Raw genomic sequence first — 13,281 nt, 5'->3', positions numbered from 1 at the left:
GGGACTGTACTTATGGTTTTACTTCAGCTTTCCTTTCTCTCAACTTTGACAACCTTCAGAATGCTCATCCCAGCATTGGGATAATTAGCAAGAAGCGAAATAATGTTTGAATTTACACTCATTGGAGAGGAGTAAGTTTATTCTCTTGTAATCCCAACCTCTCCAGCGTCTCTGCTTTGCAAAGTGAGGTGGGGATAGGAGGGGGAAAAAGGGGGGGGGTCATGCACAGGAGAGATTGTTTAAAGGGATTGTTTAGGCAATCTCTATGTTCTGTGATGGTGAAGAAAAAAAAGTGTAAATCATAGACAACATATAATATAAATGCACATCTTGTTTGCAAAATTACTTTTTCAGCAGTGTCATAACTTAGAATGGTTTACTATGCCTAAACCAGTTGGTAAGCAAAACCTACCTATACTGAAAAGTTACTTTCCTTGTTTTGAAATGTACTACTAAGGAATATGCAACATGGTGTGCTCTGCTTGTTAGGCTACATGTTCAATGATATTTGACTATTGGTTAAACTTTCTGAGATTTAAACTAATGTAAAACATCTGGAGGACACTGTTACTGCTTATCTTTGAGTGAAAGAAGAAGAAAAGTAATAAATATAAGTAGCAATTTTAAATAAAATTATTTATGCATATTGGAAGTTTATCGTCATATTCATTTATAATACATTGTTCTTGTTATTTGGAGAATATTTTTGAAAGGAAAATTCAGGCAGCAAGATGTTTTTATCCACTGATTTATTAGTGAGGGAAGAGTGTGTAGGTGTTTTGCAGAGGCACTTCTTCTCCTTGTAATCTAGAATGTCATCTCCTGACCTGATGCTAAAAGATTTGATGGGGTTACTGCCAGGAACTGCAAAAGAAATGGATCATCAATGACCTTTCATCTGTTCTTGGAAATCTGTCAGCATTTGGATTCAACTGAATATAATTCATTTATTTTATTCCAGCTCATTTTCACACATACTTAATTATTTTTCTCCTAAGGAGTGGAGTAAATGTGTATGCATGTATGTGAGAGACTGAATGTGCATGTATCTATATGTATTTTGTAACAGAATATTTTGCTTCAGCATGTTATAAAAATATTATTTTTCTAGAATGCCAACTAATGAAAACAGAGCGACCAAAACCGAACACATTTATTATTCGATGTCTTCAATGGACCACTGTGATAGAAAGAACATTTCATGTAGATACTCCAGAAGAACGGTGAGAAATAAATCCAAGTGTGTCTTGTTGGGCTTTTAAATTGTTGGCAGAGTTTTTCAAAGAAGAAAAAATGTATTTTGAGAATTTGTGTTCATTTATTGAAATTATGAGCTAAAATATTCCTAATTCATTGGTAACAGCTACAAACAAATTATAGCATTTAATTGTGATTTAAAATGCTCGAATTGTATCAGACCTTGAAGGAAGGCAAAGTCGAGAAACACAGCAGCAGAACTGCAGAAAAGCTTTCTGTTAACATATAAAACAGAAAAATAGAATAAGCAAAAATCTAGAAAAACAAAATCTTGAAGGCCTGTGAAAGTTTCTGTCTTATGCCAAACAAAATCAAGTCAGGATTATTTTGTATTTCTCTCTCTGGCTTTCTACTTTCCCAAGACAAAGTAGTCTTTTCTGATCTCTAAATAGTTTATTATCCTCTTCCCCCTTCCCAAGCTCAATACTTCATATTCCCCTGCCAGAATCATATTTCCCCTCCTGCACATGATAATGGGCCAGGGAAATCATCAAGGGCAATGGGCACATGATCATTTTTGTGTGAAAATGGATTTAGCAGTTTGTCAAGATCAGTAAATAAATCTGATGGAGATGGAGATGGAACTGGAAAGGCCCCTTTGTTCTCCTGGTGCACAGCACTTGCTACTGAAGAATCTGACTTGGCAGGGAACGAAGAATCTTCTTCATTCTTGAGTCAGTATCTGGCAATTCTGGATGTAGTTCGCGGGGATAGGTTTTGCGTGAAAATTTCAGATAGCACGGGCAGATAATCCTTTCCTTCCTCCCACAACCCCTTCAATTCAAGATATTCAATTCAGTTATTCTACACATCCCTTCCTATAACTGGAGTCCATAGTATGTTCTACCTTATATTCCTTTTTTTATTTACCAGGACACAAGGCAGGTCCTCTTGGACTAGTGAAATACCAGATGAATCTGCTAAAGCAGGCAACTGCAGAAAGAAATTTACTGGGATTATCTGATGTATAACAGGGAAGAGGTATAGAAAGCAAAGAGGATGACCTTGACAGAGAAAGGGAGGATCTGTTACCAAGACAACAAGCATAAACATTGCATAAACACAAACAATGCAGATTGGTGTGAAATTGTCTCAGAAATACACCTCCAAATTCACATGAAAATAAAAAAGAGAGGAGAAACACATTTAGATTTACAAACTTCTGTTATAGGCACTTAATAAAAGTAGTTTTCGGCACGCTGGCATCTGTTTCTTGGTCTGCAGGGCTGACAAGGGGCTAATAAGCTTTGACTCTAGCTCTTTGGATAGATGAAAGGAAGTGAGGAATGCAGTGGAAAACAAAACCAAACATTCCTTTAGAATTGTGGTGTCCTCTTGCCTATGAGCATCTGCTGCTCATAGCTAAAGCTAACCACTTATTTAATGAAAGTTGGGTGGTTTATGTTTCCTGGTGAAAATCAGAGGTTCAAAGAACAATGGAGGCAGGAGGAATTGAGGGCAAGATCTATAGGTGATAGCTGTAGAGTGCTTGAAAGATCAACACACACTGGAGTAATGGTGTCCTCGGCGACAATTGGCCGTTGGCTACGACAGGCATTGTGGAGGCCTATGGGGCGGAGGGCCATCCCGTTCCCTCAGGGATAACAGCTCATTCCACTAGGAGTGCCCTGACCACGGCACCATGGGCCACTAGGGCTCCTTTTGAGGATATTTGTCGGGCTGCTACTTGGGCGTCCCCGACACCTTTCATCTGGCATTACCGGGTGGATTTGTTTGCCTCGGCGGAGGCGTCGTTTGGTCGGAGGGTCCTGCAGAGGGTAGTGGCGAATCCTCCCTTTGGACCATAGTTCTTGTTTATTCCCTCCCTGGGACCGAGCTTGGGTAGGTCCCACACATGACCACTCCCTCTCCTCCACAGGAAAAAGAACGTTTGTCTTACCTGAATGTGTCTTTTCTGGGGAGGAGAGGGAGTGGTCACGACCCGCCCTGTTGTATGGTGGTGGGGCCAGGGGAGGGTCGGGATTTTTTTTTCTTATTTTTCCCCCCTGGGTTGTGTTGTGTTGTTTTTCAGTTCTGTAGTTCGCTTTCGAGGAAACTGGGCAAGAAGGGTAGGCAGGTGTATTTAAGAAGCTTGCTCTCAGTCTTTGGACCAATCAGGCTTTGAGAATACCCACACGTGACCACTCCCTCTCCTCCCCAGAAAAGACACGACCAACGTTCTTTTTCTTCTATTTTTTTTCTTTTATTATTCTTTGTAACCTATGGACTAAAATTCTCCTCTTTCATTACTGTGGGTGTTCTAACTCATTCAAGAATCGGACTTTTTAAAAACTTGAAATACAAAAAAGATACAAAAAGAAACAAAGAAAATTGCAACAATAACACTGCTACTCGGAGGCTGAAGGTTTGTGTATTGGAAACGAAACACTCTTACTTTTCTCACTGATTATCCTGGCTTGACACTCCAAGGTCTAACTGCTTGTTTATAGAGAGTGATAAGAAGAAAAGCATACAGATGTCCCTTTGAAGTATATCTTTAACCAGAGAAAAGTGAAAATAAAACGTTATTGTGAATCTATGCTTAATCTTGTAAAAACCTTCCAAGCTAGAGCAGCAGTGTTTGTTAGCTGGAGATAATGGCACAATTTTAACAGCAGAAAGAAACTTTAAGTCTGCAAAAGATATTCTCAGAAATACAGAAATTATCGAACACATATGAGAGGATAGAGAAGAAGTTGGAAGACTTAGAGTATCTAACAGTAAAATATGATAAAGAAGTTGGAGATGTTTATCAAATGGAAAAAGTGGTGGTTAAAATCCTAAAAATCGAAGAGGAAAATGAATATAAAGAAATTAAATTTGCTGATATTTATGGTGATTGGTTTGTGTCTGGAAATGGAAAGAGTGGAATACTGAAAGAGGAATTAAATGGAGGGGAAATCTACCCCAGATGGCAAGATACAGAAGAAGAAAAAACAAAAGAATTTATGGATTTAAACAGATAAATTTTATTACTAATATCATTGATAAGACTACTGACAATCAAAGATAAGCTGATTAAGGAAACAGAAGAAGGGCATAAAAATTACATGAGAGATTTTATAAGCAAGGAGTTGCTAAGAGGAGTCCATACAAAGTTGATTAAGAAGATGAGTAGAGGACTGACATCAGAAATGGCAGAAGATATGAGACTGTTTTGCTACTGGAAAATTACAGGTTAATAGATGGAAGAGTATAATTTAAAACTAGTGAAATTTAGTGAAATTTAGTGACAATAGATATAGTTAAATAAATAATTGATAATGATAATAATGTATACAATGTGTAGTGTTATGATAAGTAATAATGGGATATGAATATTGAATGGTACCCATGAAAGGAATATTATAAATCTTTTTGGATTATATATAAAGGTTAATAAAAAAGAACTAAGTTAGATACAGTTAAGTCTTGATTATTAGGGGGGAAATGTTATAATACAGGATATAGTTAAATAAAGGAGGGATAATGATAACATATATACAGGTATGGGTACAACATAAGGAAACGATGTAAATTGCAAACAGTGATTTGGAAAGGACGATTAGAAAATGTTATTAAATATTATGGATGTTTAGCTAGAATAGAACATAAGGATTCTGTTATTGGAGGATTTTAGAAATAGTAAATGAAATGCCAGTATGTGGTTATGTATTAAATCTTGGTATATTTTATGATGAAGGGCGTTTAAACAATTATAGTCAAATGAAAATGGAGGTATGATGATGGTAACATGTATAAATATCTGAGTTAAAATACTTGAGTTAATATGAATTACGTTTGTTGACTGTGGAAGAGATGCATGAAAGCCTTTTTGTAACCAACTGATACACTTTCTACAGTACGTAAATAAGGATGTGTTGTGTTTGTTTTGAAAATTATAAATAATTTTTTTATTAAAAAAATAATTATCAGTCTGTATTTGGAAATCTAATAATATTTTAACCAGCTCATTTTTTAACTTTTTCAATTATATTTTTCCACCAATTTTTATTACTGACTGATGGTAATGTTACAGATGTTCTGGTGAATCATTTTGATGACTGTATTAAGTCATTGTTTATATTCAGTTTGTGGAACTTCCTGCATGACTTAAGTATATGATCTATTTCTTCTGTTTCTCTGCACAATCTGTACTTTGAATCATTTGACAATTTTTCAGTTCTGGTCACGATTGCATGAGTTCAAACAGCTTGCTCTTGTGCAGCCAAAATAAAATCTTAAATTGTAAGCTATTGCCAGACTTTATCTTTATCCAGTTTCTCCTAAATCTTTTTGAGAAATTGACCAGGTAATGCTTTTCCCTGCCAGCATCTTATTTGTATAAATATTTTTATATTTATACACAATATTTTTCTGATCCACTAATTTAGTCACTTTGTCAAAAAGCCAGTAAGATTTGTCTGGGATGATCTATATTTCACAAACACAGGCTGGCTCTTGTTTGTTTCACAAATACATTGGTTGATTATTTTTTCCATGATCTTCTCAGGTATGATGTCAGTCTGATTGGTCTGTAGTTTCCTGGATCAATTTTTCTCTTTTTGAAGATTGAAACCATCAGCTCTTTTCCAATCTCCAGTAGTTCTTGCTGTTCCAGACAGAATGGGACAATTCGCCACTGCCAATTCGCTGCAACCATCTTGCCATGGTTCAAGATTCTGCGGCCAATTTGCTGCAGGACAACTTGCTGCAGAATAATTGTATGCGGGATAAGTCAGTGTGATAAATATTATCCACCATTACTTCTTCAACGTTATTTCCATTGACAAAAATGGAAGTAATGTTGAAGAAATGGTGCCAGATAACATTTATCATGTTGAGTTATCCCATGTGGATTGTCCTGTGAAGAGTTGTCCCAGATGAGTTGACCGCAGCAGGATGGCCATGCTTGGTTGGCCACAGCAAGATGGCCACCACCATCATGAGCCATGGTGGCGCAGTGGTTAGAGTGCAGTACTGCAGGCTACTTCTGCTGGCTGCCTGCAATTTGGCAGTTCAAATCTCACCAGGCTCAAGGTTGACTCAGCCTTCCATTCTTCTGAGGTGGGTAAAATGAGGACCCAAATTGTGGGGGGTATTATACTGGCTCTGTAAACCACTTATAGAGGGCTGTAAAGCAGTGTAAAGTGGTATATAAGCAAGTGCTATTGCTATCATCTAGGAAGAGATGGGAGCAGCTGAAGCAAACAAGCTATTTTAATGGTGACAACTTCAGCTGTAGACACAATGACATGATAATACATTGTTTTCGACATTCACTCTTTTTCTTGGCATTAGAACTCTGCCCATGAGATGCATAGTCAGACACATCCAGAAGTGTTATTCTTATTGTATAATTGAAGAGAAAGGGGACAGATAAACAACTTTAGAAAAAAATCTGTAGGGTTCCCTGGAGGTCATTCATTTGAGTACTGAGATACAGAATATATTGTTAAAAGTGAATCGTATTCTACAGGATCCTATTCTAGCCTACCCTCTGCTTCTCTACCCCTAGCCTTTCTAGAGTAATCCTTTGGGATTGCATTGTGCAATTGATTTCAATAATATGGGAAATAGCCAGGAAACATTGTACTCAGGATTGCATGAAAGTACATCTGGCAGCTTGCTCTTTGAAACAGGAACATAGATGATATAGGAATTAAAATGGGAGAAAAAGTTTGCACATTGTTTTGACGTTGACTCAGTATTTATACCTTTTGTCAATGTTCCAAATACTTGTATTTTATGTGTACCTTTATGAGGTGGATTGCTTCTTCCAAGAATGCCTTTATTGTTGAAACACTGCTTTTAAGGCTAGAAAATATTTATTGAATATATCATAGGTTTTTTCCAGCCAGGAAAAGAAAACTGGAATAAAACATACCAAAGGAGTAACTGGGAGCTGGATATATGAGTGGCAGCTGGGAAGAAAAAAATCTCAGACTCTCAAAGGACATATTTTTGAGTAGACCATTCATATTTGTATGCTTTTTCCAGAATTAAGGTGTTACAACATGAGGAACCAACTATCTTCTCTGCCCAGGCATTAAACTGAGTCCTGGCCAGGCATTGTAGAAAGATGGGGGAGTTTATTTATACAGGCCTGATAAGGGTACAAAATTCTACCAGGCACTTCCTCAGCTTCTCTTTGTTATCCTCTGGTATCTGCCATCTCCCTCCACATCTGTTTTCCCAATCCCTGCTACTGCTCTTTCTTCAGAATTACTTTTATGCTTAGCAAGCACTGAGTCTACAGGCACTTACAATCAGGTGCTGTGGCTTGCTCACAGGAGGCTAGGTTTTCATGCATCATATCTGAATCTTGTGAAAACTACAGAGCAATTAATTGAACTATAAGGGCTTTTCTGTATATTTAAATTTGCCATTCTGTGTGTCAAAAGCTGTTAAATAATCATGGGATTTGGATCAGATCATGACTGTTTCTCAAGCCTGATGTACTAAAGATGTGTGTGTCTTCAGAAGGCGATCCAGCAGTTCTAAAAGAAGAGATAGTCATTATTTCTAATGGTTATAGATAGTCCCTGACTTATGACCACAATGGAACCCAGAGTTTTGGTCATAGGTTGTTGATGTTGTAAGGCACCACATGATTTGACATGACTTTATGATCATTTTTATGCCAGTTGTAAAGTGAGTCACTGTAGTCATAAAGCAAATGACATGGTCATTAAGCAGATTGATTCTTCTGGATGGGTGTTATCGGCAAAAAGTAGAAAATATCAGTCATGTTATCATGGAACACTACAAATAGTCGTGAACTCAAACACCCATCACTTTGCTGGAGGAGTGGTAGTTGAAACTTGGAAGACAAATAATAAGTAGCTTTCTTAAAGTTCATGTAACTTTGAACAACTGTTAAATGACCAATCATAAGTCAAGGATTATCTTTGTATAATTTAAGTCAATAATCATGAACAAGTCACAAAGAAGAACTGTCTTTAATTTTTGTAAAAAAGAATGGTGCAAATGTGGGAGATTTAGAAAAGTTATCATACCCTCTCATTAAAAATTTGCAAAATTTCTGGCATATGCTGTATTTTTCAGACTATAAGATGCTCTGGACCATAAGATGCACCTAGCTTTTGGGGAGGAAAACAAGAAAAAAATTGCCTTCGCCTCTGCGTCCCACCAATTTGCCTCCTTGCAGCAAAAAGCAAACAGCATGGTCAGCTTCATCACAGCCCGATTTAGCACGAGCAGCTGATTGGTAGGTGATCCACGCTGCCTGGAACGGGCTGAAAATGGGACGTGCGGAGGCCGAAAATGGGGCACATGGAGGCGGCGATGGGCGGTGACAGTGGCAATGGGCGGTGGCGATCCCTGCCCCTGGAACAGCTGATAGGTGGTATTCTGAGAGGCAGATCCAACTGCCAATCAGCTGCTCATCATAAATCAAACTGTGCTGAAGCTGACCAGGCTGTTTGCTGCAAAGAAGCAAATTGCTGGGAGGCAGAAGTCGAAGGGTGGGGGCTGGTGGGTGGGCGGGGCTTTGGCAACATTCGCACTATAAGATGCACAGACATTTCCAGTCACTTTTTTGGGGGGGGGGGAGTGTGTCTTATACACCGAAAAATATGGTAAATGTCAGGAATCAATTGAGAGTTCCATCAGACTTCTAAAGTCAACTTGCAAGGGACTGGGATAACAATGTATGATAGTTTTGGGGCCGTTCCTGGCTGAGATAAGCCTTGTCCCACAACATGTGCTTGCTGTATTGTGGCACTTTATAGGTTTATAATTTTGAATTTATTTCCTGTTCATACAGCAATAAGACTTTGGCTACTTGTGTTCTGAGGAAACCTTAAGAATCTGCCATATTCTAGATCTAGAAGGCAAGATCTCATGACTCTCTGACACAAAATATTGAGGCTTTCAAGATAGATGTTAGTCCTTTGTGTTAGTATGGTGAAGAAACAGAAACGGTAAAGGTTTCAGGAGTGGCCTTTGTATTGTAGGGTAAAATGACAAAATCATGAGATCATTTCAGGGTTTTTTCCTGCCTATTTTATAGCAAACAAAATTACCTGGGATTATTTTAGGTTTCTTTTTCATGGTCCCTGCTTTCCCAAGATTGAATTGTCTTTTGTGTTTCTTTAAAAGTTCATTGCTGTCCTCTCCCTTATGATGGCCAGATTTACATTCTTTCAGGCAGCATACATATGCTTTAATTTTTTTAAAAAGGGATTTCAATTGTAGACTTTTCATTACACACAAGGACATATTGGATAGAGTGGATTTTCAATGCAATATCAAGATGTACTGTAATTTATTCGTGAAAACCTCTCTATGGAATAAGGTTTGCCAGTCCTACATTGTTATTTTAATTTGCTAACTCTATACTTCTGAAACTATGATTTACACTTTTATATTGTCCATTTATATCAGTGGTTCCCAAAGTGGGTGGTACCACCTCCAGGGGGCGGTGAGATGAATTAGGGGGGCGCTAAGAGGCAAGGGGGTCAGCAGGGGGGCACTAAGAGGCAAGGGGGATGGCAGGGGGGTGCTAAGAGGCAAGGGAGGTGGCAGTGGAGTGCTGGAGGTGGACCCCTTGCAGGGTGCAATTCTGCCTGGGGCTCTGTTGGCCGCCAGTCAGCTGAGCACTTCCAGCAGGGGTGAAATTCAGCCGGTTCTGACCGGTTCTCCTGAACGGTAGGACAAATTATGGGCAGTTCAGAAAACTGGTAAAATGCACCACTGACTGGCTCCACCCTCACCTCCCACCCCTCCCATTCACTCCTTTTCGTACCTCGCCTGCCTAGAGGCACAGGTGCTGCTGCTGCTGCTCCCTGGTTCCCTCGCTTATCTCAACCACACAGCCCAGCAGATCTCTGCCCGGTGAGTCTTCCTTTGTTTCTATTCTAGCTACCTCCCCCACGCCCCAGCCAAAGTATCTATTCTTTTCCCAAGCTATTTCCCTCCGTCTGGGCTCTCCCTTGCAGAGCTGAGCCTAGCATTCAATTTTAAATCTTGGGGAGGGCAGAGGGGCAACAGAGCAGCCAGGAGAAGGGGAAAAGTTTTACTTTTTTGCCAAGCTATTTCTTTTTACACAAGGAGAGGAGAAGAGAGGGAGGGAGGAAAGCAGAGAGGGAGGGAGAGACAGAGAAGGAGAGGAAGGGAGGAAATCAGAGAGAGAGAGAGAGGAAGAAAAGGAGGAAGGAAGTGAGAGGGAAAGAGGAAAGAAGTGAGAGAGAGGAGGAGGGAGAAAGAAAGTGAGAGGGAGAAAGATGGAGAGAGAGGAGAATAAGAAAGAGTGGGAAGGAGATAGGGAGAGAAAGGGGGAGGAAGGGAGGAAGAGAAAGAGGAAGAGAGGAAAGGAGAAAGAGGGAGAGAGAGGGAGGAAGAGAGTGAGGGACAACTGAACTTTACTTATGAAAAGGTGTTAATTATGTCAATGGAAGAGATAAGAAATTGCATTAGTGATATGTATGTCAATGTGTTAATTTATACTAAAAATGTTTAGCTCAAAGAAGTTATAAGGAATCACAAATATGTAAATTAAAAGTGTGGAAAATGTAATGTACGTGTGGATGACCCTTTGCATTTTATTGGGAAAAATAAAAAATATAAAATAATAATTTAAAAAAGAAAATGATTCCCCAAAGAGGTAAAAGGCTACATTTTGCTAGAGTTATTCTTTTCTTCCAATCTGTTGAGGAAGGGGATTGGACTCCATTGTCTATATTTCCATTTCCATCCCCATGGTTCTTTAGTGAAAATTATAACCCAAGAACATATAGATCTTTTAAAATGTTCCCATTCTCACTTTCCATATTGGGAATCCCTAGGTACCATGCAATAATCTCATCAAATAATTCAAGCAAATGTTGATGCTTTCTTAATTACACCAATGCAAACAATGTGCCCACAATGACTTTATTTATTAAACTTTATTTAATTGGACACCTCATCATGCTTCAGAATCCCAAAGGTGCTTTTTCAAGAGGCAACTGTACTTTCTGGTTTTTCTTTGAAGACACTTCTTGGATGAGAAGCAAAACATCTTCAAAGAAAAACCAGAAAGTCCAGTTGCCTCTTGAAAAGGCAGCTTTGGGACAACCATGACCTGGATGACTGAGAATCTCCCTGTAGACATCAAGCTCCAGAATCCTTGCTTTGCTGCAGAATAAAGAGCAACATCCTGGTTTATTTGCATAGAGAAGGCAGGCAGGGAGTTGGTAAGATTTATTTATTCACTTAGCAAAGCCTTAAGCCAGATGTGAACACACACATATTGTAAGTATTCTGATTTTCAGAGCAGAAATGGCAGAAGCAGAAAAATCAAAGAAGAAATTTACTGAACAGTGAAGTAGTTACTAAATTTTACTGAGTTTACTAAATTACTAGTTACTAAGGTTCTTGATAAATGGCTATCAGACTTTGAAAACCTGGTATCACTGGATCAGTGGTGGGTTTCAAATTTTTTTGGAACCTATTCTGTGGGTGTGGCCTCCTTTGTGGGAGTGGCTTGCCAGCGAGGTGACCTGGTGGGAGTGGCTTGCCAGCCATGTGACTGGGTGGGAGTGGCTTGCTGACCATGTGACCAGGTGGGAGTGGTTTTCTGGCCATGTGACTGGGTGGGAGTGGCCAAGACGATGTCACTGAATTCTTTGCCCCAATGGATGAACTACAATAAGATTAAAATAAGTACAAAAACAATAAAAGAGCTACTTACAGAAGGAAGATGACTGTTCTTGCCAGTCTCCAGTATCACGGACTCCAATGAATGGGCTGCACAAAGAAGAGACACAGAAATGAACTCTTTCATTGCATGCACTGCATTGGGATGAAACCAGCACACAAAATAATAGAAAAGGAAAATTACTCTCCTTTTTTGTGTCTTCTGCACCACCACCTCACCACCTTGCTCCAACAACCTGCACAAAGGAGAGACACAGAAAGCAAGACTTTAATTGCATGCACTGCATTAGGATGAAACAAGCACACAAAATAATAGAAAAGGAAAATTACTCTCCTTTTTTGCGCCTTCTGCACCACCATCTCACCACTTGCTCCAACAACCTGCACAAAGGAGAGACACAGAAAGCAAGACTTTAATTGCTTGCACTTCACTATCTCAAGGATGAACATAGCACAGACCACACCACACCCAGCAATAAAGACAGCTACTTACAGAGGAAGGATTCCTGGCTTGCCGGTCTTCTGCACACCACCTTATCGATTTACTTTGCTCAAAAAACCTGCACAAAGGACAGACACAGAAAGCAAGACTTTAATTGCTTGCACTACTATATTAAGGATGAAACAAGCACACAAGGCAATAAAACAGCTACTTACATAGGAAAGATGACTGTCTTAGCGGTCATACTCTGTTGCTTCTTTATCCTGTTAAATAATACTAACTGCAGAAGAACTAAAACAATATTGGACTCAATTGTGGTTGTAAGCTGAGGACTATACTACAAGTAACAGAAGGGACCTCTGTTTTCACCCAACAATGTACAGTCTTTTCAGGAAGGATGTCCCCCCAACAGACAGGAAAGATATAGTCTTTCATCCAAGAAGATAGTTCAAGAATGAATGTCATATTTCCAGAGCAATACAGATTTCCTTTTTCTGAAATTTAGTTCTCATTTCCAAAAAACAGGAATATATGAATTAGGTTCAGTACTTAGGTCAGTCCAAGTAGCTATTCAGAAGTTAGTGGTTAGAAGCAATGGTAAAGCAAGATATAGAATTAAAACCAGAAATATTTTGTTGGCTATATGAAAGGGAGTACAATATATATTTAATTTTACATATGTTAGCAGCTGCTGGAATTGTGTTTGCACAACAGTGGAAAAACAGAGATATGAAAATGAATAAATATTACAATGTGCAGGAATAAATAAATTGACAATTAAAATCAAGAAGGCTTTGAATACTTTTTCACATGGGATTTGTTTTAGCAATTGCTAACTAACAGAAACAGAAATTAGAAATCCAAAAGTATGAAAGAAAACACCAATTATGTAAGGAAAGGTCCCTAAAATGTATAAGGAAATATTACTAGATCATTATTAA

General features: G+C 38.7%; 1 protein-coding gene across 5 annotated transcripts in view; it reads left to right on the top strand.

The window, feature by feature from the left end:
• AKT3 (AKT serine/threonine kinase 3) overlaps positions 1 to 13,281 on the top strand; it is a 177,926-nt gene that overhangs the window by 93,769 nt on the left and 70,876 nt on the right. For all 5 annotated transcript variants that reach the window (XR_014174615.1, XR_014174616.1, XM_081944068.1 and 2 more), the window contains one exon: positions 1,112 to 1,223. Coding sequence is in view for 3 of the 5 variants with exons in the window: in XM_081944068.1 (XP_081800194.1) it covers positions 1,112 to 1,223 (112 nt within the window). In the remaining 2 variants the exon portion in view is untranslated. The remainder of the gene's footprint in view (positions 1 to 1,111; positions 1,224 to 13,281) is intronic.

Source organism: Natrix helvetica (genome assembly GCF_964273705.1).
Source record: "Natrix helvetica genome assembly, chromosome: 2".
NCBI lineage: Eukaryota > Metazoa > Chordata > Lepidosauria > Squamata > Natricidae > Natrix > Natrix helvetica.
The sequence above is the reverse complement of the archived record's forward strand: the minus strand, read 5'-3'. Positions and strand labels throughout refer to the sequence as shown.